The 24,419-nt window shown below is 41.9% G+C and overlaps 1 protein-coding gene across 1 annotated transcript in view; it reads left to right on the plus strand.

Moving 5' to 3' along the window:
- The window catches only part of TM7SF3 (transmembrane 7 superfamily member 3), a 41,926-nt gene that overhangs the window by 10,342 nt on the left and 7,165 nt on the right, over positions 1–24,419 (plus strand). The window contains exons 2-9 of the mRNA XM_061417568.1: positions 1,665–1,819; positions 6,013–6,163; positions 9,113–9,233; positions 10,172–10,343; positions 14,204–14,381; positions 19,081–19,167; positions 20,898–20,978; positions 21,601–21,753. Of these exons, the coding sequence (XP_061273552.1) occupies positions 1,665–1,819; positions 6,013–6,163; positions 9,113–9,233; positions 10,172–10,343; positions 14,204–14,381; positions 19,081–19,167; positions 20,898–20,978; positions 21,601–21,753 (1,098 nt within the window). The remainder of the gene's footprint in view (positions 1–1,664; positions 1,820–6,012; positions 6,164–9,112; positions 9,234–10,171; positions 10,344–14,203; positions 14,382–19,080; positions 19,168–20,897; positions 20,979–21,600; positions 21,754–24,419) is intronic.

The raw sequence follows: 24,419 nt of genomic DNA on the forward strand, positions 1-24,419 counted from the left end.
TTCAGCTCCAACTGACTCAAATTTCTTTCTTTAAAAAAAAAAAAGATTAATCCACTCTAAGACTCTGGTGAATATAATCTTTACCTCATCGACTCCTTTTCATCTATATTAAATTGAAATCTTTTTGTTTATTTTTAGACTCCGACACACAAGCCAGCTTATATAATGCTTGTGAACTCTGCTGTTTATGCAGAGATACACTGACTCTAGGGCAGAGGGTGAGATGGGAACCCAGAACCACACAGAAGTCAAAGCAGCCATTTAGTGGATTCCTTGAGAATTAGGTTGGAAAAGAAGAGAAGTGGTGAGCAGCTACAAGGAAGACACACAGAGTGAATGAAATACATCCAGACAGTGGAGGCAGGTCAGCAGGTGGGAAAGCCTAGATGAGGTGTTGGAAAACTCGTTATAGCCTACCTTTTATGTGGACTCTGAACTCGATCCTTCAACAAACAAAAAACTCCTTGAAGACCTGTTTTTCATGAAGTACCTGGTGTGGACACTCAATATACATTTTTGCCCACATTGATGACACTTTCCTTTACAAGCTGAGTAATATAGTCCTATTAGACAGATGAAGACATTGAGGTTTAAGGGAATTAAGTAACTTTTCTGAGATCACATAGCTAGTAAAGGGTGGGATAAAACTGAAGCCAGATGTGTCTCTCTCAGTTCAGTTCAGTCACTCAGTCATGTCCGACTCTTTGTGACCCTATAAATTACAGCACGCCAGGCCTCCCTATCTATCACCAACTCCCGGAGTTCACTCAAACTCACGTCCATCGAGTCAGTGATGCCATCCAACCATCTCATCCTCTATCGTCCCCTTCTCCTGCCCCCAATCCCTCCCAACATCAGAGTCTTTTCCAATGAGTCAACTCTTCGCATGAGGTGGCCAAAGTACTGGAGTTTCAGCTTTAGCATCATTCCTCCCAAAGAGCACCCAGGACTGATCTCCTTTAGAATGGACTGGTTGGATCTCCTTGCAGTCCAAGGGACTCTCAAGAGTCTTCTCCAACACCACAGTTCAAAGGCATCAATTCTTTGGCGCTCAGCCTTCTTCACAGTCCAACTCTCACATCCATACATGACCACTGGAAAAACCATAGCCTTGACTAGATGGACCTTTGTTGGCAAAGTAATGTCTCTGCTTTTGAATATGCTATCTAGGTTGGTCATAACTTTCCTTCCAAGGAGTAAGCGTCTTTTAATTTCTGGACTGATTTCAGAATATATTCTTTAGTACCAGTGCACTTACAATCGGTGGTAACTCATGAGGGCTGTTAATCCTTAAATTCAGGGATTCTGTTCTGAATAGAGCTGTTATTGCTGCTACCAAAAGAGGGATTTTCCTGGGCTCTGGAAGCCGAGCACCTTGAACATCCTGGTGTTTGCATCTTTGGAAATAACCTTTCTTCCCCTTCAGTTCTCAGTTCCACCCTTCCCAGATGAGTCACCTTGGGCGTGGGTGGGGGGAGGTTTATGAGGGGGTTGAGGGGTTGCTGCTTCTGCCTTTTAAGCTTCATTGTCCTCATTAGTGAATAGGGCTCAACAGTTTTTTCTGAGGATTAAATTAACCTTGCATGTGTGTTTAAGTATACAATTCCTACAAATTGGTTACAGAGAGGTATGAATGTTATAATGAAACATTTCTCCCCTTGTAGGTCTTCTGGAATTTTCTGTGGGGAAATTTAGATACCTGGAGCTCAAGAAGCCCTTTCCAGAGGAAGCTATTTTGCGTCATATTTCCAGCAATGTCACTTTTGTTCTTTTCCAAATACACTCACAGTATCAGAATACAACAATTTCTTTTTCTGAGGTAAGTACAAAGAGTTACTTCCATAAAAGTCATTTCCACAGTTTGGTATCTTGTATTTAGTGTGAGCATTAGAAATTAACGCCTCTTTATGTGTTAAATTTTTAAAAGATCAAGATTGAGTCCTGTCATTAGGCTGGCTAGGAGGTGAATATTTCACGCCTTTCTTGAATAGTGACCTCTGACCTAAAAGGGGTGATGCTGCTGAGTTTGGGGGGAGGGCAGCTTGTACCAAATGTCTCCTGCCTGCAGTTAAGCTTTCCCCATATTTCCCACCTTTTCTTTTTCTTAATTCTACTGGGTCCTCAGTGGTTTTTACCTCAGAATACATTTTAATGGATTTCTGTGGTCTTTTAGCCATTAGCCTTGAAGTTTACTAAGACACGTAATAGGATCAGCTTTATTCTTTAGAGTTTCATTGAAACAAAAGAATCCTAACTCTTAGTTTAACCAGAGCAGTGCTGTGCTCCCAGCAGCATTTGGGACCCTCTTACAGAGGTCCTCACTAAACCCCTGAGCCTCAACCTCGTCTCTGGGAAGTTTTCAAATATCCTGAATCAGCTGAAGCCATTAAGGCTTTGCCATTTCTGTTACCCTTTACAGACCTACTTATTTTTAGTCCATATGACCCCTTAGACTAATACATGAATTTCACTCTGTATGAAGTTGTACTGCATTTTTGTCTGTCCTCAGCCTACCTTTTGGCTTCCCTTGTAGCTCAGCTGGTAAAGAGTCCGCCTGCAGTGCAGGAGACCCTGGTTCGATTCCTGGGTTGGGAAGATCCCCCTGAAGGAGGGTATGGCAATGGACTCCAATATTCTTGCCTGGAGAATCCCCATGGACAGAGGAGCCTGGCGGGCTACAGTCCATGGGGGTCGCAAAGGGTCAGACACGACTGAGAAACTCAGCACAGCACAAGCCTACCTTCTATTATTCTGGAATTTGCTAAACGAAGCTGTCTTCATCCAGTCTCTATATATTTTATGGACATTGGTCGTTGTGTCTTTCACACTAAGTGTTTTATAATTTTTGTTCCTGCCTTCCTGCCCCTACCACAAACGTTTTGAAGATGTGTGTGTGTGTGTGGTGGTTTGATAGACTAGATATGGGGGCTTTCCTGCAGGCTCTGTGGTAAAGAGTCCTCCTGCCAATGCAAGAGACATGGGTTCAATCCCTGATTCAGGAAGATCCTACATGCCACGGAGCACAACTAAGCCCATGCGCCAGAACTGTTGAGCTGTGCTCTAGAGCCTGGGAGCCACAACTAGCGAGCCCATGTGCTGCACCTGCTGCAGCCTGAGCACCCTAGAGCTGGTGCTCTGCCACAAGGGAAGCCACCATCATGAGAAGCCTATGCCCTGCAACTAGAGAGTAGTCCCTGCTCGCCACAAGTAGAGAAAAGCCCATGCAGCAATTCAGACCCAGCACAGCCAAAAAGTAATAGACTAGAAGTAGAAGGGTTTGATCGAGGAAACGAGGAAAAAATAAATTATACTAGTTGAAGATATAATAGTGTATATGACCCATTCATTGATTTTCCGGGAGTTCTTTGCAGCCAGAGCAGAAATCAAAGCATGTTGAATTTCATAACTTTCTTAGAAGGAAAAAACATTCTCATTCTTCAGGGGGAAGCCAAGTTTTTTTATGGCACTAAATTCAAAGGGAAACTTTCTATTCAGGCACTTACCTAGGAGACACAGTAAAATGGCACATAGATGACTTCCTTCTTAATAACATCACAGCAAAGACGATTTCCTTCTTAATAACATCACAGCAAAGACAACGTTTGAAGGAAGAGACGGGATGGAGAAAAAAATGCAGTTATATTTATTGCATGCCCAGTGTGTGCTAGACCAGTGATCCTTGAGCTCCTGGGGCCAAAGACTTGGTGTCTGCTGAAATCGTGGACTCTCTACCTGGCAGAATGTATGACTACATCTGTATAATTACATGGGGGTCTCTGGAAATGCATTGAGCCTCCTAGTTAGGACCCCTTGCATTTGATTTTCCATGTAGTTAATTTAATTCTTGTAACAGTTTGTCCAAGCAGTCCTAATGTTTATCTTTACTTTGGAAGAAACGGTGAAGAAACCCCTTCACCTAAAGAAACCCTTTAGGTGACGGGGTACCTGCATGACTGATGTGACAAAAGTGGCCTGGATGAGCAGCATCTTGGGTCTCAGTTTTCATGCAGAAAGGATCTTGCTGCTGCTAAGTCGCTTCAGTCGTGTCCGACTCTGTGCGACCCCATAGACGGCAGCCCACCAGGCTCCACCGTCCCTGGGATTCTCCAGGCAAGAACGCTGGAGTGGGTTGCCATTTCCTTCTCCAGTGCATGAAAGTGAAAAGTGAAAGTGAAGTCGCTCAGTCCTGTCCGACTCTTTGTGACCCCATGGACTGCAGCCTACCAGGCTCCTCCGTCCATGGGATTTTCCAGGAAGAGTACTGGAGTGGGCTGCCACTTAGTTATCCTTAATGATAACCATGTTCCTTTCTTGGGCTGCCTTTAGTTCTCACTAAATTTATACTGCTGAGAAGATGATAACCAGAACTGTGCATAAGTCTAGAAGGGAGTAGTCTGCATGAAGAGAGCTGTTTCTGTTGTAACTTCCTGATGACTTGTGGCATCTTGGAGTTTTGGGGTCATCTTGGCAGTGAGTTCTTTGAAACTTCTGACCCTTAAGTTCCTTGGTCATTTTCTCTTATGCTTGTCAAATTGAAACTCATGTGGCTCTTTTTTCTTCCCATTTCCTTCTTGTTCAGTTGCTCAGTTGTGTTTGAGTCTTTGTGATCCCATGGACTGCAGCCCACCAGGCTTCCCTGTCCTTCACTATCTGCCAAAGTTTGCTCAAACTCATGTCCATCGAGTCAGTGATGTCATCTAACCATCTCATCCTCTGTCACCCTCTTCTCCTCTTGCCCGCAATCTTTTGCAGCATCAGGGTCTTTTCCTTAACTTTAAGAAAACACTCTGAATCTACTACCTCTCAACTTTAGTACTTTGTTATTCAAGAAGCTTTCCCAGCAGATGGGGGAAGGGGATGAGAGAGTATGGGGGTGTAAGGAAGAGTAAGAACAGGGCATAAAGAAAATGATCTCTGTGTTCACTGTCTTGGTGATGGTTTCCCAGGTGCCTGCATTTATCAAAATGTATATTGGTATACTCTATGTGTAATTTATAATATGTAAATTATAACTCTGTTTTTTAAAAAACTTTTCAAGGACTGAACTCTTCGGGGGCAGAGCTTCTATTTTTTGTCTTGGTAGTGGTCAAGTTAATTTGTATATTGGGACCACGAATGGAGGCCACCCTAGTGACTTGGCCCACGTCACAAATCTAAACCTAAGACTGCACTTACAGGGAATGCCTGTCAAGGAAACCTAACTTACACTGATCACAATCCTCCAGCTCAGCCTAGCCAGCTCACTTTACCCTAGAAAATAGGACTTGCTCGTCTTCTGACTAAATCCCAACCTCCTAACCGAGCATGCTCTTCTAATGCTCTAAAAAGCTAGTTCATGCCCCACATCCCTTGGGAAGCATGCTCCACATCTAGTGAGGCCCTGTCCTCCCCCAATCCATCAGTGGTGTTCCGTTGAATAAAGGACATCAGACTTGTTACTAAACTGTTTTAGTTTTGTCATGTCCATGGAAGTCCTTAACCCAGTAGTCTTAGTACTTGAAATGTGTGCGAAGTCAATTCAGTCTTGTCTGACTCTTTGTTGACCCCATCGACTGTAGCCTGCTAGGCTCTTCTGTCTGTGGAATTCTCCAGACAAGAATACTGGAGTGGGTTGCCATCCCTTCCTCCAGGGTATCCTCCCAAACCAGGGATCGTACCCTCATCTCTTATGTCTCCTGCATTGGCAGGCAAGTTTTTACCACTAGTAACACCCATGAAGCCAAGTACTTGACATAGTGAATCCTAACTGAAGGGACTGAAAAGCTTGGGAATGTTATTGTGTATCTGCTATTCCTGATCAAAGAGTGTATATTTTAAATAATTCTTCCAGTGTATTTGTGGGTACACGCACATAGAAGTGAAAATAATTCTTTAATCATCTGAGGAAGGTCTTTTTTACCCCTTTTTGGTTTTGAGAAGCTTTAGAATAGGGCATGCACACTAGATTCACTCTGGCATTGAAGCACTTTGTTCAACTGCTAATTCACAATGACTCTTCTTTCCTTGTTGCAGACTCTCCTTCCTAATGCCTCGGAGACGGGCACTGACAAAGGACTGGTTTCCATTCTTAGACCAGAGCAGAGTATGTGCACTTGGCACTTGGAGACATTAGACCCTGAGCCTGTCCAAAATGTGGCCATTCCACTGTCCTACTCGGAAAGCGGTAACCTTTCTATCATCAACTCCTTATTACTGTCCAGAATGCAGGACTTGTGGGTGAGAATTTAGAGATAACTATAATCCTATTAAAAGTGTTTATTATAAGTATAGTACTTTGAATTAGAAAGGTTTTAACAGCAGGGGAGTCAGAGAATTAGCATGATGAGTGAAAGCCCAGGAAGGGACTAGGACTAGAAGAACACATGTCTTCATTTGGAAAACACTGAAGGAGCCCTTGGAGAAACTGTGACAGACATGTCAAGAGGAGGGGTTGATTCATGTTGATGTATGGCTGAGACCAATACAATATTGTAAAGCAATTATCCTTCAATTGAAAATAAATTAAAAAAAAAAAGGGCAAGACATAGTTCTCACACATTAGTTGATGGTTCTAGGCCAAGGAAGGTGTGGGAGAAGAATGGGGTATTTGGAGAATGGTGGACAGTGGATGTGGCTGGAGCCAGAGTGGGAAGGTCCTAGTTTATAATGTGAGGTCTTCACTCTTTGCTGAGGCAGCAGAGAGACTTTTGAAGCAGAGGAAATGACCTGATGCCTTTCCTCTCTCAAAAGGTTAACCCTAGAAGCAATGCGGGGAGTGGATTGGAGGGGGCATAACAAAGTCAAGACAATACAACTTTCAGGACTCAAAATGAGAAATGAAGATCTGAACAGAGGCCCTGAGAAGGGGATAGAGAGGACAGGCTGGATTTGAGAAATTTGGAATATGGAATCACAAGATACAATGACCAGTGGTTATGGATTATTAAAAGTGGGGAGCACAGACTTCCCATTTGGGCAGCTTGGAGATGATCAGAATAGTGATCAGATGGGGTATTTGTGGTGCTGGATGTCCTAGGTGGTTGGGATGGGGTTACATGGTGACTTCAGTTTGGCACGTTGACTCTGAGACACTTTTAGGACATCTGGATGGACTTGCATAGTAGGCAGCTGAAAATAAGGGCCTAGGGTGGAGGAGTGGGGTTAGATATCCAACTGAACAGCAGAATAGCTGTTAGTAAAGTCATGGAAGTGAGTGAGGTCATCCAGGCATGAACTTAGAGATTTAGGGAGGAAAATTATAGCAAATAATTTCCTAGTGCCTGCCACAGTTTTGCTGAAGAATAATTAGAAGACTAAGGAGTAGACAGGACAGTGAGAAAAGAGACTGGATGCCCAGCATTATAAGAAGTGGTAAATAGGACTTTGCAGAGAGGTCAAGAGAGTGACTGAAAATGTCCCTATGGTGGCACAATCCAGAGTCAGTGGTGGCCTTTAATGAGAGTCATTTTAGTGACACCATGAGGATGAAAACCAGATCGTAGTGATTGAGGAGTGAAGGTGAAGGGAGGAGATTTACATTCTCTTGAAGTTTGGTGGTAAAGGGAAGGCGAGGTTGCAATAACTAGAAAAGGAGGTAGAATTCCAAAAAGTGATGGGAGTTGAAGAAAAACAGATATATATAGCCAAAGGGTAATCACTTGATTTAAAAAAAATGATAGATGTCAAGCTTTCATCAAGGTCCGTATACAAAGAAAATTAATGAGCAGTGGAGTGTCAGTTACAGTACACATGCTTTTCTCGGGTGTGGTAAATGTTTGTAAATACAGGAAAAGAAGAGTGTGAAAGAAGAGCATAGAATTCTGGGGCAGAGTCCACTGGGAAGCGGTGCACACTGGGTGTCTCCATTGCGGAGCTGCAGAATTCCAGCAGTTGATGGAAATTAAGAACCAGCTGTGGGAGCGATTGAATGAGTTTATGAAGCTGAGATCTTAAAGTACTTTAAACTGGTTTACCTTCTTGTGTCTAAACTTCTCCTCTTGAGCCCACCACACACAGTTCTTTGCATGGAATTGAACTAATGTCAAGTGACTTCTTTAAGTTTTGTCTTGGTTAAAGGTTGTGAATAGGATTCCTAATAAGAGCTGTTTTAACCATATTATGAATGTAAATTAAATACCCTAAGGGGATTCCCAGGTGGTGTTAGTGTTAAAGAACCTGCCTACCAATGCAGGAGATGCGGGTTTGATCCCTGGGCTGGGAAAATCCCTTGAAGGAGGGCATAGCAACCCACTCCAGTATTCTTGCCTAGAGAATCCCATGGACAGAGGAGCCAGGTGGGCTATGGTCCACAGGGTCACAAAGAGTCAGACACAACTGAAGCGGCTTAGCATGCAGGCATGCAAATACCCCAAATTTATTTTGTGTTTAATTGTGCACATGCTGTGTCTAATACATGAACCTGGGGTTCTTGAGATCTTTTATTTTTTCCTCTTTTATGTATACACAAAGACTCTTCCAGCGAGGAGGAGAGGTTGACACCATCTTTCTTCCTGTTGAAAGAGTTAAGTGAAAAGTGGACACCCTTTTTCTATTTACCAGGATCTAATGAAACCTTCTCAGAATCTAAAGAAAATGTGTTTAGGAAATGCACATATTCAACAGTTGGCATACAATTTCCAGGTGTTCACGGGGCTCCTGAAACCCATTCTTGGACCCCAGCTTCAGAATCGCTGTCTCTTCTGATGTTTTCAACTCTAAAGCAGAGGTTGGCGAACTGCAGAGCACAAGGCAAAGCCAGCTCACGGCCTGTTTTGTGCATAAAGTCTTATTGGGACACAGCCGTTCACTTACATATCATCTGTTGTGATATGTAACATATCAGGTTGCAACATATCAGGTTGCTTTCCTGCCACGGGGCAGGGTTGAGTAGCTGCCACAGAGACCAGAGAGTCTGAACAGCTTCTAAAACATTTACTATCTGGCTCTGTACAGAAAAGGTCTTCCACAGCCCATTACCTCATATAACTTTACCCTCAGTCCATGAGGTAGTACAAAGCTAGAAGCTCTCCACTGAACTTCTGTGTTGGGTGTTCTTGTAAGAGTGGGGTTCTGTTTTTCTGAGTGTGCTTTGAATATATAAGAATTCTTAGTAACTTCCTGATTTCCCATCCAGATCCTATCCCTGGTGGCTGTAATTTGGAATTTGATGTAGATATCGATCCAAACATTTACTTGGAGTATAATTTCTTTGAAACAACTATCAAATTTGCTCCAGCAAACCTAGGCTATGCGAGGTATGTCTGTCTCCCAACTCCCAAAACTCTTTTTAGGATAAGCATGACTCACTGTTGTGTAGACTGAGTAAATTCTCTCAAAATCCATAGTTCTCCTTAGCAGACTTGAACTGCTTTTTTTTTTTTCCCCAAACAGAAGTAATTTAAGCTTTGTTGTTAATACGTAAAGTGTCGTTTACAGTTAGTATTGTTTCCCTCCTTTCTTATGAAGAGCCAAATGTTGTCTTTATTAGGAGCTTAGAAGTACATCTTAGTTTTTGTAAAGAATTTTAAATATAGAAAGCATTTTGGGGACTCCTCTGGTGGTCCAGTGGCTAAGACTCCGTGCTCCCAGTGCAGGAGGCTGGGGTTTGATCCCTGTTCAGGGAACTAGACCCGCATGCCTCAACTAAGAGTTCACACGTTACAACCAAATATCCCATGTGTGGCAACAAAAACCGGATGTAGCCAAATAAATAAACATTAAAAAAGAAAGCATTCTGCAGCTTTGAAACATGCCTATGTTTGTAAGGATTTATTCTTTTAATTAAAACTCTGCCCTAATTTCTACTTTAAGAGTAATGATAGATAACATTTGAATACTCTCTGTGTATCATTCACAGTGCTACTGAATACTCTATGTTCTATGTCATTTAATCCTTAGAATTTTATGAAGAAGGGGCTGTTGTTCTTATTTTACCGAGTGGTGCCCTAAGGGTTGTTGAGATTCAGTGACTTGCCCACATACACACGGCCAACACGTAGCTAAGCTGGCAGCTGATGCAGCCTGACTGATACTCATATCTGGTTAATTAACCATACATACCACTTCTCTTTCCTTAGTGATGCCAAACTGGGAATCGCTGTTGCAGAAGTTTGAAGTTTTGATTCCTTTTTACATTAGTAGATGAGATTTGTAGCATGAGAGATTAATGTTCAGCTTTGTTGGTTGATTTTAGAGGCGCAGATCCTCCGTCATGTGACGTCAAGATGGGCCCGGACTCCAGGTGGAGGTTGCAGTATGATGTCTATCAGTATTTTCTGCCCGAGAACGACCTCACTGAAGAGGTGTTGCTGAGACATCTGCAGAGGATGGCCGAGGTGCCTCAGGTGCAGGCCAATGCTGTCAAGGTAAGTCTGATGCCTGTAATTCCTGTAGCCAGACTGTGACACCTTTGTAAGAGCTGAGAAGGGGAGAAGCTACCAGGAGCTTATTATTATTACTATTTTTACTGTTTTCTTGGTCTTTCTAGGATTCTCATTTTATCCTCTTTGATTTCATTGTCATCTTGGGAGTCAATTCCAGTGACATCCCAGAGTAACATTGGCTTTTGAGGAGGTGCATGTAAATTTTGTTATGTTTTGTTGCAGCCATGACTGTGGCTGGTTATCTTGAACTATGGGTGGAAGTGGGTGGTCATTTTCTATGTACTCCCATAACTATTAGATTTAAAAAGTTGGGAAATATAAAGTGTATAGTGTTTTGAGAAGAAATAATGTGAAACTATTTAAAGATATATGCATTATCCTTACTATTTAAATGCAAGTACAAAGTTTGTAACTTGCAGCAAAAATTTTCTCTGAGCTTTTGAACCCCTGAAAACTCTTGCTACTCCTCAAGTGTGGGGGTATAGGCTGGCAGCACTGGCATCACGTGGGAATTTGTTAGAGTCATAGATTCTTAGGGTCCACCCCAGACCTACAGAATCAGCGTCTGTATTTTACGATCCCCAGGTGATTCCTCTGCACATTAAAGTTTGAGACTTATACTCTCAATCATTTCTGTGGAGGGCAGGATTTTGTCTTTATGTCTTAAAAGGTACCTGATATCAGTCTGATAAACAAGGACATCTGTCAGTCTGATAGTTAGTGAGGAGCATTTTTCCAGACTGTTATGATCTTCCCAGAAAGTTGCAGACTACCAGATTATATAGAAGGAAGCAATTGAAATAGGGCAGCTGTGGGCCTTCCCTGGTGATCCAGTGGCTAGGACTCTGTGCTTCTGATGCAGGGGATCTGGGTTTGATCCCTGGTCAGGGAACTAGATCCCATGTGCTGCAACTAAAGATTCCACATGCCGCAACAAAGAACGAAGGTCCTGGATGTCACAACTAACACCCAGCACAGCCAATATAATTAATTAAATTTAAAAATATTGTGATTATTCACAAATTAGGAGCTCAATTCGAAAAGTTTGCCTTTGTACATAGGAAATTTCAAAGACCACTTTTATTCTCATGAAGCATATAAAACGTCATATAACAGAGTCTTTTTAGGTTGCTTTTTTTTAAATTTTAGGCTGTAATGCACAGCTTAGCGCAGGACTAAGTTCCTAGTTCCCCAACTGGGATCAAACCCAGACCCTTGGCAGTGAGAACCCAGAGTCCTAACCACTGGACTGCCAGCTTCTAAGAAGCTTCTAATTATTCACCCCTGAAACTCTTAATATTATAGTTTTCTCTCTTCTGTTAGTAGGAACCTATCTGTGTGTGAGGGCTAAGTGGAGCTTTTGTTTTTATTACATGTATCCCCTATCTAAAAGAATGAAACTAGAACACCTCCTAACACCATACATGAAAATAAACTCAAAATGGATTAAAGACTTAAATGTAAGGCCAGAAACTATAAAACTCTTAGAAGAAAACATAGGCAGTACACTCCTTGACATAAATCAAAGCAAGATCCTCTATGACCCACCTCCTAAAGTAATGGAAATTAAAAAAATAAATGGGACCTCATTAAACTTAAAAGCTTTTGCAGAGCAAAGGAAACTATAAACAAGGTGAAAAGACAACCCTCAGAATGGGAGAAAGTAATAGCAAATGAAATAACTGACAAATAATTAATTTTCAAAATATATAAGCAGCTCAATACCAGAAAAACAGACAACCCAATCAAAAAGAGAGCAGAAGAGCTAAACAGACAGTTCTCCAAAGAGGACTTGCGGATGGCTAATAAACACAGGAAAACATGCTCAACATCTCTCATTATTAGAGAAATACAAATCAAAACTACAATGAGATCTCATGAGATACTACCTTACACTGGCCTGAATGACCATCATCCCAAAATTTACAAACAATAAATGCTGGAGAGTGTGTGGAGAAAAGGGAACCCTTTTGCATTGTTGGTGGGAATGTAAATTGATATAGCTCACCATATAACCCAACAATCCCACTACTGAGCATATACTCTGAGAAAACCAGAATTTAAAAAAAGACACATGTACCCCAGGGTTCATTGCAGCCCTATTTACAATACCTAGGGCATGAGTCAGTGCTAATGAGGTGGATGAACACCTATTACACAGAGTGTAAGTCAGTCAGAAAAACAAATATTATATATTAATGCATAGATATGGAATCTAGAAAGCTGGTGCTGATGGACCGATCTGCAGGGCAGCAGTGGAGATGCAGATATAGAAAACAGACTTGTGGACACAGTGGAGAAAGGAGAAGGTGGGACGACGAATTGAGAGAGTAGCATTCAAACATATACATTACCATGTGTAAAATGGACAGCTAGTGAGACTTGGCTGTGTGATGCAGGGAGCTCAACCCTGTACTCTGTGACAACCTAAAGGGCTGGGAGGTGGGAAGGAGTTCCAGGAGCGGGGGACACGTGTATAACTATGGCTGATTCATGTTAATGTCTGGTAGGAACCATCACAGTATTATAAAACAATTATCCTCCAATTAAAAATAAATACAATTTTTAAAAACCAACCTTTAAAAGGGAATTATTGAAGTGAAGGACTAGAAGATAACACGGCTATATGTAATTTTTCTTATGCCTGTTAGACAAAATAAGTGGGTGCTCTCTGTGAGCTGTTAACCCCCACGACCTTTGTTGGCACTGGCTCTCAGTGATCACTAGTGTTTGTTGGGCCCTCACTCTGTTTGGAGTATTGACAGGAGACTAGTGAGCAGGATGTATAAGGTTTCTGCCCTTATGTCTTTTATAGTCTAGCAGTGGAGAAGGCAATGGCACCCCTCTCCAGTACTCTTGCCTGGAAAATCCCATGGATAGAAGAGCCTGGTGGGCTGCAGTCCATGGGGTTGCGAAGAGTTGGACACGACTGACCAACTTCACTTTCACTTTTCACTTCATGCATTGGAGAAGGAAATGGCAACCCACTCCAGTGTTCTTGCCTGGAGAATCCCAGGGATGGGGGAGCCTGGTGGGCTGCCATCTATGGGGTCGCACAGAGTCGGACACGACTGAAGCGACTTAGCAGCAGCAGCAGATGGGAAAAATTCTTTTACTTCGTCCTAACTAGTACATTTTACTTAATCATTATATCACATTTTACTTCAATTATTAACATATGCAAAGTCTTTCGATGTTTTTGTGTAAGAGCTTGATCATGTCAGCACGAACAGACTGTGTAGGGTAATCTTTCGACCAAATGAGTTGGTAAACTATTATATATAGGATGGATAGATAACAAACTGCTATGTATAGCAAGTGCATGCCTGCTAAGTCACTTCGGTCTAGTCTGGCTCAGCGACCCTATGGACTGTAGCTTTCCAGGCTCCTCTGTCTATGGGGATTCTCCAGGCAAGAATAGTGGAGTGGGTTGCCATGCCCTCCTCCAGGGGATCTTCCTGACCCAGGGATCAAACCAATATCTCTTAAGTCTCCTGCATTGGCAGGCGAGTTCTTTACCACTAGCACCACCTGGGAAGCCCGAGGTATAGCACAGGGAACTATATTCAGTATCCTGTGATAAACCAGAATAGAAAAGAAGATGAAAAAAATATATGTGTGTATAACTGAGTGACTTTGCTTTATAGCAGAAATTAACACAACATTGTAAATCATCTGTACTTCAATACATTAAAAAAAAGTCAAATGGCCTGGTGTAGGATTTAAACAAGAACAATGCTTTCATACTAGAATTTAATAGCACATGTAGGTGGGGTTATAATAGAAAAGCTTGTGGGGTTTGATTTTTTTAAACACTAATCAAGCATTATTTTTGGCTTCAGGTGGTCACCCTCACAGCTGACGATAAGACAAGTGTTTCCTTCTCCTCTCTCCGGGGACAGGGTGTCATTTACAACGTCATCGTTCGGGATCCATTTCTAAACACGTCCACAGCTTACGTGCCCACTCACACGTACGCTTGCAGCTTTGAGGCAGAGGAGGGTAATTGTTCTTCCCTTGGTGAGTATGTAGATTTCAACTGTGAACTTTCTTCTTTGGCCTTGAAGAGCTTTATCAACTAGTAAAGAACCTCAGGATATTTACAAGTGCTTTTGTCTCGTTTATTCATTCATGCATTAAGCACACGCCTCCTGAGCACCTGTGTTACTCTGCTCTGTGCTCTAGGCACTGGGATAGAGGAGTGAACAAAATGGACAAAATACCTGCCCTCCTGGAGCCTGCATTTTAGTGGTGGGGGAAGGAGGCAGGCAAAAGACATTTGTAAAATACACAGTACCCAAGATAAGTGATGAGGACTAAGGAGCAAGAATTAAGTAGGAAAGGGAGATAACCAGTGAGGGCGAGAGAATTTGAGAAGCTAGCTAGGGAAGTCCTTACTGAACTGGTAGCTTTAGGGGGAGACCCATGGCAAGGCGAGGAGCCATGCCCATGTCTGGGGTGGGGAGTGGGTTGCCAGGCCGAGGAGACAGCCAGCACAGAGCCCTCAACTGGGAGCCTGCTGGTGTGGCTGCAGGAGCGGGCAGCCTCACAGGTCCTCCTTTGAGCTACAGCTTTTATTCCGAGTGCAATGAAAAAGCATTGGAGGGCCTGAGCAAATAATACTATGATCAGTCTCATATTTTAATGGGATCACTCTGGTGCTTTTCTTGAGAAAAATCAGGGGCAAGAGCAGAAATAGGGAGATTGATGAGGAGGCCATCATAGTGTCCAGGAGAGAGAGGACAATGGCACTCAGGGTGTTGTAACATCATCCTGTGTGTGTGTATTTAGCATTTTATTCTGAAACAGAAAAGATGTAAAAATAATTCAAAGAATTCTGTATAATCTTCACCAACATTCCTCAAATGTTAGTTAACATGTTTGCTGTTTGCTTTTCATGCTTTATCTAGACATACACACATATCTACATGTTTTCCCCCTGAAGCATTTGAGAGTAAGTTGCAGACATAAAGACCCTTTCACCCTAAAATATTTCTGTTCCTTATACAGCCATAGTGACATTATCAAAATAAAATGAACATTGATATACTACTGTTACTTAATCTATAGATGTCAAATTTCATTGTTTGTTCCACTAATGTCCTTTATAACCAAAGGAAAAAAATTTTTTCTGGTCTGGGGTCCACTTCAGTATTATATGGTGCTTTATCTTCTTTAATCTGAAATAATTTCTTAGTCTGTTTTTGTCTTTCAAAAAACTTTACCTTTTTGAGGCATACAGGTTAGTATTTATTTTTGTAGAAAGTCTTCAAATTGGGTTTATCTGATGTTTCCTCCTAAGTTCAGATGATACATTTTTGGCAGGAATACAAAAGAAGTGATGGAGTGTCATTCTCTGCAGACACCTGATGTCTGTCTGTTCCATTCCTGGTGGTCATGATCCTGAGTACTTGGTTAGGGGTGTCTGCCAGGTTTCTCCACTGAGAAGTAACCATTTTTCCCTTTTGGAGAGATACTTCAAATGCAGGCAAATAACCGCGTCTCAAACTTTTCGCTTGTTGGCTGGAGGATCCAGTGTACTTGCCTGAAATATTACCAGCGGGTTTGCCAAATGGCATTTTGCTCTATTTATCATTTCTTTCATGTTCATAGCTGTAGGAAAAAGGAGGGGGTCTCGGGACTGAGCTGATGGGCCAGCTAAGAAAGAGACTGGAAAAAGACCTTTGGATGTAGCAACAACTGGAGGCTGCTGGTGCCCTTGGGAGTGTTTCAGAAGAGCCTGATTGGAGTATGTTCAAGAACAAATAGGAGTAAAGAAATTGGAGAAAGAGTTCAAAGAGCTCTTTCAAGGAGTTTTCTATAAAGAATAAAGTCTGTTGGTTGTGGGAATTCCCTGGTGGCCCAGTGGCTAGGACTCGGCGCTTTCGCTACTGAGGCCCGAGTTCAATCCCTGGTTGGGGAACTAAGATCCTACGAGGTGCACAGTGTGGCCAAAAAATAAAATAAGTACGTAAATAAAGTCTTTTGGTTGTGTTCAAGCAGGGATTAATTTTTGCTCTTCTCTGCTAGAGCTGTATACCACCCAGTTTTCCAGTGCCACGTGCAAGAGCCTTGAGAGATACAGTACAAGAAACCAGGCAGATATAAGTTCTGTGGTTTGATGGCTAAGCTAGATCTTGTCTGGGTTTTTCTGTTCCTTTTCCCCTGAACTCTTTGCACCAGGGCCCCTCCTGATCAGAGCACTCTGGGCCCTGTCTTTCCACTTTAGATGGAGGAGAGGGAAAGGTCCCATCTGATTGTTCCTTCAACTCAGGGTGGAACCCTCCCGGTCATGTGAGTTCTATCACTTTCCTTTTCAACCTCGATGCACACTAGGATGACCTTCCTGAGCTTGGAGTAGGGAGGATGTATCCACGTTACCTCATTAAAAAAAAAAAAAATTTTATTGGCGTATAGTTGCTTTACAGTGTTGTGTTATTTTCTGCTGTAGAGCAAAGTGAATCAGCCGTACGTATATACATGGATCCCCTCTTTTTTGCCATTTAATTAAAACTGTTGCCTATGCCATAACCTATAGCGATGCTGTGATGACTAAAAACACTGGAAACGTTGGCTCTCCTCCATCCTCCCCTCCCACTCTCTATTTTACCTCTCAGTTCTACTTATGAAACCTTGTCTCCTCTCTGGTTTGCTTATATGTTTGACTTTCTCTCTCTTTCCTTCCTGGTGTTGTGATCGGAGATTCTTAGTTCCCCTCTGCTGTCTAATGTCCTGGAGGAACCTATCTAAACTGGGTCAGTTTTTATCAGGCCACTTGCTGTCTCTGGCGATTGTACTTGTTGGAAACTTCCACTAGATTTTCACTTGAAAAAATTATCCCACTAAACTGCATGTTTTTGTTATAATGATTGAATTGTAGAGCAGCAGTCAATCACAGGGCAGGAGGAGAAGGGGGCGACAGAGGATTAGATGGTTGGATGGCATCACCAAATCAATGGACATAAGTTTGAGCAAGCTTCGGGAAATGGTGAAGGACAGGGAAGCTTGGTGTGCCGTAGTCCATGGGGTTGCCAGGAGTTGGACGTGAATTAGCAACTGCTGCTGGTGCTGCTGGTGCTGCTAAGTCGAGTCAGTCATGTCTGACTCTGTGCGACCCCATAGACGGCAGCCCACCAGGCTCCCCTGTCTCTGGGATTCTCCAGGGAAGAACACTGGAGTGGGTTGCCATTTCCTTCTCCAATGCATGAAAGTGAAAAGTGAAAGTGAAGTCGCTCAGTCGTGTCTGACTCTTCGAGACCCCATGGACCACAGCCTACCAGGCTCCTCCGTCCATGGGATTTCCCAGGCAAGAGTACTGGAGTGGGGTGCCATTGCCTTCTCCGAACAACAACAAATAGGTCTGAAATAAGCAGGATGTGGCAGTAACTCTCATTTCATCTTTCCTTTCAGCTCTTCATTCACAGAGAAACTGATATGTAGCTATACTCTATGCCCTGCACGTTCTGGCCTTCTATCTTGTGTTCTTTATCTAAAAGATAGTCTATCTAGGTCTTCATGGTATCCACTGGAATGCTTGAGTATTTTGTGTGTTTTGGCTTGTAGTTGGTTTGTAAATACCTCACATAAGTTTGTGTAGGTGCTGGGTTTTTATTTTTAGTTCAGAAATTATTTTCTTGTGTTTATCTCAGAGGAGTCATGATGGTGGTGAATTTAGTGGGCCTATTTTTCCCTTCAGTAGGGTTTATCTTTTGAATTCTAGTTTTTGTATTTAAGTTTGCACTGCTTGAGGATCACAGGATTAGATTCTTCTGCTTCAGGGAGCATATTGTGCTTTATCATTAGTTATTAAGCTATATTTTTTTATGCAGAGCATAAATTGATAATGCGTAATTGATAAAATCGGTAGTGACTTGTTCACGCGTGACTTGTAGAATAATACATGTTCTTTTATTTTATTGTGAGTTTCGGTTAACTTCGTTTGTTAGGGAAAACTTCGGTGAACTTTCATATACCATTATCCAGCCTTAACAATTTTGATTCATGGCTGTTATCTTGTTTCAGTTATACACCCACCCGTGTCTCTGCCCCTCCACCCTCCTTTATCCCTGGATTTTTTTAGAGCAGGTACCTAATGGTCATTTTGCTTATGGAATTTTGGTATGTGTGTCTTAAAGAAAAGGGCTATTAAAAAAAATAGCCACAGTAGCATTAATACGAGTTTCAATGAAAAATATTGAAGGTAATTCCTTAATGGCATCAAATTAACAGCCAGTGTTTACCTCTTCCCAGTCTTGTTTTTCACCGTTCATTGGTTTGAGTCAGGTTTCACATGAGGTCTGTACGTTGCATGCAATTGGTGTGTCTTATTCCCTTGATGCCATAGTTCTCCCTCCCCACTCTCTCCTTTCTTTTTCTTCTAGTTTCTTTGTGAAGAAACAGAATTATTTGTTTTAGGCACACGCTCTTTCCTTCTCTTTTCCTCCATTCCCTTCCCCAAACGTGTCGCAGGTAGAATTGCAGACCCTTATCAGGAATCAGCGTTGTCTGATTTCTTTTTCTGTGGGACCTGCAGCCATTGGTATTCATCACCCACATAAAGTCACTAGAGGTGGCAAGAATGTTTCTAAAATAACTTATATACCCATGGAATAAATTATCACTTCACTCTACATTTTTTTCATGAAGCTTTTGTTCTGTACTAAATAGATACAAAGTGTCAAATTGGATGTATTATCCACTTAATTTTTACTCCTTTTAGGAAGAGTATCTACCAAAGTCTTCTTCACTCTTTTTGCCCTGCTTGGCCTCTTCATCTGTTTCTTTGGACACAGATTCTGGAAAACAGGTATTTTGTCTAAGATAGTTGCTACTTACATGCCTTGTGGTTTGTTTTTTTTTCCCCTGAAATGCTGCTGGGGAGTTTATGACCTGTAAGGAGAGTAAGCAACTGGTTATCTCCACTATTTTCATTGATTTGTAGCTGGGGTCTTTTAGTAAACATTTTGCTGAATTACAGTGCATTTTAATTTTTTCTCTTTTCTCCACTAGGGAGTGCAAACTCCTCTTATTAAGCAGGGTATAAAGTTTGATTTGTGCATCCACCTTTATCAATTGCTAGAATGACTAGTTGACCAAAGATTACTAATTAGAAATCAGAATGTCTGTATACAAAATATATGTGGATTTTGGTGATGGTGATGGACGTGGTTTTGCACAAATCAGGCTGCAGATCAGTGAGGTTGAAATGTCTGTACAACCCTGGGAGGTTCAAACCGCAAGTGGGAACTCCACGATCTGCTCAGTGAAACCCAGTGAAGGGAGGAGAATATGAAATGTGCTTATTAAGTTGACTTGAATTCTTTGGATTACCTTTTATATAACTAACGTTTGCATGAGTGCTTAGTCACTCAGTGATGTCCGACTCTTTGCAACCCCATGGACTGTAGCCCACCAGGCTTCTCTGTCCATGGGATTTCCAGGCAAGAACACTGGAGCACGTTGCCATTTCCTCCTCCAGGGGGTCTTAACTCTCCTGTGTTTCCTGCATTGCAGATGGATTCTTTACCCATTGAGCCTAATGTTTGTAGTTACTAAAAAATAAAAAATGAACCCTTCATGTAATTCATTAACAGGGGATATAATGTTATAACAAGGGGAGAGTGAACGTCATCCTCATCTTAGAAAACTGTTTGAACTGATAAGTTGTTTGAAACAGCAACTCCTTTCCTTCCATTGCTACCTTTTTTATCTTAATTGAGAAGAGGATATTGTGAAGAATATTTAATTGCTCAAAATGTAGAATGACCCTATAGTACAGAATTTAATTGTTAAGCTGTGTATGTAGAGTTTAAAAGATACTACTAGGTTTTATGGTTAAAGACAATAGTCAATGTTCATATTAAACAAGAGAGGATGAGTTAAAAGAAGACATAAAAGTCACATTTTGCTTTGGAATATATTTTTTAAGCCTTTCAAATTCTATTTTTGCTCATGTAATGAAGGGCTCCCAGGTGGCACTTCCACCTGCCAATGCAGAAGACACAAGAGATGTGGGTTCGATGCCTGGGTTGGGAAGATCCCCTGTGGTAGGAAATGGCACCCCACTCCGGTATTCTTGCCTGGAAGTTTTCATGGGCAGAGGAGTCTGGCAGGCTTCAGTCCATGGAGCCACAGAGTAGGATGTGGTTGAGTGAGCACAATGAACTGAAATCTAGTGTGTAATTTCAGATCAGACATAATAGCAAATGTACTATTTTTGTTTTAAATCAAGACTATAAATATATTAAACCAAGCTATGAAATTAACAATTAACTGATCAATCAAAACTGACCTATATACAAAAAATGTATCCAATAGTTAATACTTTAATTTGTACCCATTTAATAAAAATATTTACTCCCAATGACTTCTGAACTTTTCCTGCCTTTTAGATAATTATTTCTTTTCTTTGAATGCCTTCATGTATACATTCTGGGGACTGAAGAATGTATTTGTAGATTAGACATTTAAATTGCATTTACTAACTGTAGCTTTTTTTTTTTTTTTTTTTTTGCTTTCTTGGTGGTCTGCTACTAGAACTATTCTTTATAGGCTTTATCTTCATGGGATTCTTCTTTTATATACTGATTACAAGACTGACACCTATGAAGTATGATGGTAAGTGAACATAATATAGTTTGATGGAGGTTCAGAAAGCAGGGTGCTATTTGCACCCAGCACCCCTTGTATAGGTTGACCAGTACTGAGTGTGCTGTTCGCCTATGTGTGTAAAATAACTGGCCACCTATGCTCTACACATCTTCTGAACTACTCCTTCAGACCTTCTCTCCAAGGTTTTTAATCTGCATGGGGAATTCCTTGGTACTCAGGGAAATGAGGGGCCATGTGGATTATAAGCCTGTGTTCCAGCTATGTGGTATATTGACAATATGACATTTACAACAGAGTGTTAGGATTTTCTTTACCTCAGAACAAACACAACCCTCCTTCCTTGTCATGCTCAACAGAATGCTTGTCACCCCTTCTTCCACAGTCCCAGATAGAGGTTGTACCAGACCATGCCTGTCACTCATCCTCAGAGGCTTAGCTCCCGGCTGGTTTCCAGTCTCAGACGCTCCCTAGAGAGGGCCTCTCCATGTTGGTTTCATGGCACTGCTGATGCACACTTGGTGCCTGACCCAGAGAAAGGCTAGTCTAGGCTGGCTTTGGTAACGTTAGCACATCTGAGCATGCATCTGAGAAGCTCTGATTTAACTGTCCATCCACTCTCCTTGTGCAGTCCGCCTGATTGTGACAGCCATCGCCGGAAGCATCGGTGGAATTTTCTTGGTAGCTGCTTGGTGGCGATTTGGAGTCCTCACGCTCTGCATGCTGTGTGTCGGACTGGTGCTGGGCTTCCTCGTTGCGTCAGTGGCTTTCTTCACTCCCCTGGGTAGGAGATGTATAACTCATTTTATGTGTGTGCAGTTCATTGTCAGAGACTTTATTTCACCTTTCCAGTACACGTCCCTCCCCACTCCTCGTCAGGGATTTGGGGCCTCTCATGAGAGTTCTGGAAACTTGCACTGACAGTGTGTCACTTTAGGGAAAGCCAGTACCACTAAGAATCCCCCTTTCCTCAAAGGCGCCCTATGTAGATGAATTCTAGAACATCTTCAGAGGTTGCCTTGGACCTACGTGTCATAAGGGGTCTGTGTGTATTTCTGTTGGTTGAAATTAATGGAGGTAAAGGGAATTCTTTATATATGGCAGAACAGTGGTTTTCAGTTTTTAAAACCCTGCAACTCTTTCTTCGAGTGAGTCTTAAGCAGAAGCCTGATACAACCCACAGATAAATTTGGCACTACTCTGATGGCAGCTGAGCCAGGGAGCCTGATGCTCTGTTGCCAGTCTTATCTTGTACCTCTAACCCCTGCTCCCACCCTTTGCAAGCCCTGAGTGTTCCTGAGGTACCTACTTGTAGTCATCCTAGCACAGTAGCACAGGGATGGTTTGGGGGATTTTAAATTATTCAGTTTCTATCCATTTAAAAAATCTAGGTAATGCGTAAGTTAACTCCCTTTTATAGGGGATGAAAGATTTTCCTTTTAACCTTCTAGGTTCTTTGGCTGCTCTAATAATTCAGTTGACATAAGACGGATTAATAGGAGAAAAACAAATTTAATTCTGTACCACAGGAGTCCCATAAAAATAGAAGACTCAAAGGCAGTCGGGCAGTTGAGGCTTCTCTGCCATCCTGAGCTAAGAATTCAGATGGAGTCTGAGGCTTCCGAGAGGTGGAGGGCACTTCACAGGAATGTAAGAAGGGCAGGTGTTTGGTAATCAGATGTCTGCCATTGCAGATGTAAAGCTGTCTCTGGTAATTGCTTTCATTCTGGGCCAGGCTTGTGATCTAAATTCTTTTAGGCAGTAAAGGGAGAGAAAAGTTTCCCCCGAATCTGCTGGGTCTTGATTGCCTTCAGCTCAAAATAATCCACATGCCAAAGGGACCCATTTTGGGGTGTCTGTTCTGCTCCCCTTCACTTTGTAGTTGTATGATAACTTACATTTCTTCAGTGGTAAAAAATCCTCCTGCCAGTGCAGGAGAGACAAAAGACGTCGGTTCAATGCCTGGGTCAGGAAGATCCCCTGGAGAAGGAAATGGCAACCCACTCCGATATTCCTGCCTGGAGAATCCCACGGACAGAGGAGCCTGGTGGGCTGCAGTTGATAGGGTCACGAAAGTCAGGCACAACTGAGCACACACACACTATGCATAAAATAGATAAATAACAAGGCCTTACTGTATAGCACAGGGAACTATATTCAGTATTTTGTAATAACCTATAATGGAAGATACTTCAAAAAAGAAACGTGTGTGTGTGTGTGTGTGTGAGAGTGAGTGAGAGTGGGTGGGTGGTATAGCCAAATCAGTTTGCTGTACCCCAGAAGCTAACATGACATTATTAATTAATTATATTTCAAGAAAAAATAAAATTTTATAAGAGGGTATCTATGGCCAGAAGTACTCTATTAGGCTATTTTCTACTTCGGATAATGTTTAGTTCTTATATTAAAAATTTTTTAAATCAGAAAGAATTGGTGACCTGTGTGTTTACTGACAATTCCAAGGCCCTTTGCTCTGATTTTAGCAAACCTATAGCCAAGTTCATTCCAGGCCCCCTTACAGGTAGCTCTTTATCTACCTGCAAAGTAGCATTGTTTAGATTTGGCTAAATCACAGACTCTCAGGGATGTTTATTGAAAATGTACATTCAGAGCTCTACTCTAGAAGCGCCAACCCAAATACTATTTAATAAGCTTCCTTTTTGTTAACGTTTAGAAGATGGAGGGATGGTGGATTAGAGTCTTTTGTAGTTAATGTGTTGAACCATCTTATTTTTAGTAGTTAATGTATGAACTATCTCATCCCTCAAGGACATTTAGGGTAAGTGTGACCTTAATTAGAGTGGGTGCAAACTCATATTTCTAAGCACTAAAATTTGGAAAAGATTTGGTTGACTTCTAGATTTAATGAAATTACTGTTTTCACTTTATTATGTGTCCTCTGAATGGGTCAGTCTTCTCATGCCTGGCATCATAACTACTATTGTTAATCTCTTGTATTCCTTTTTTTAAGTCACATGTGCATGTTGTGAAGGATAGCATAGGTGAACTGGAGATACGATCCATCCATTCACCTCACTGAAGCATGTTGCAGTTTGCTTTCTGAGAACATGGGGTCTCCAGGTCAGAGCCCTTCACTATGGACCTCCAACTCTTTCAGGACACATGGGTCTCAAGATACAGGGACATCTCCAGTTGGACTGAGGGATGGTGCTAGTGTCAGTATTAAATAATTGTCAGATTTACATTTTTGTTATTTAAACATAATTTATAATAGGAGTTCTAATAGATCCGTCCTGGGTCACCCCAAGGTGCACTGCACTTTAGAGAAGGGTTTTTAGTAGGATGGATTAGCTCACGTCTTAGCTAAATGATTAGCTCACATCTTTCCTGATGCCCGAGAAAAAATCATATCTTCCAGTGTACAGTGGATAAACAGGAAATGCATTGATGGTCAAAATCTACTAAACAGAGTCTGCTCCTTATATGGGA

This window comes from Bos javanicus, chromosome 5 (genome assembly GCF_032452875.1).
Source record: "Bos javanicus breed banteng chromosome 5, ARS-OSU_banteng_1.0, whole genome shotgun sequence".
NCBI lineage: Eukaryota > Metazoa > Chordata > Mammalia > Artiodactyla > Bovidae > Bos > Bos javanicus.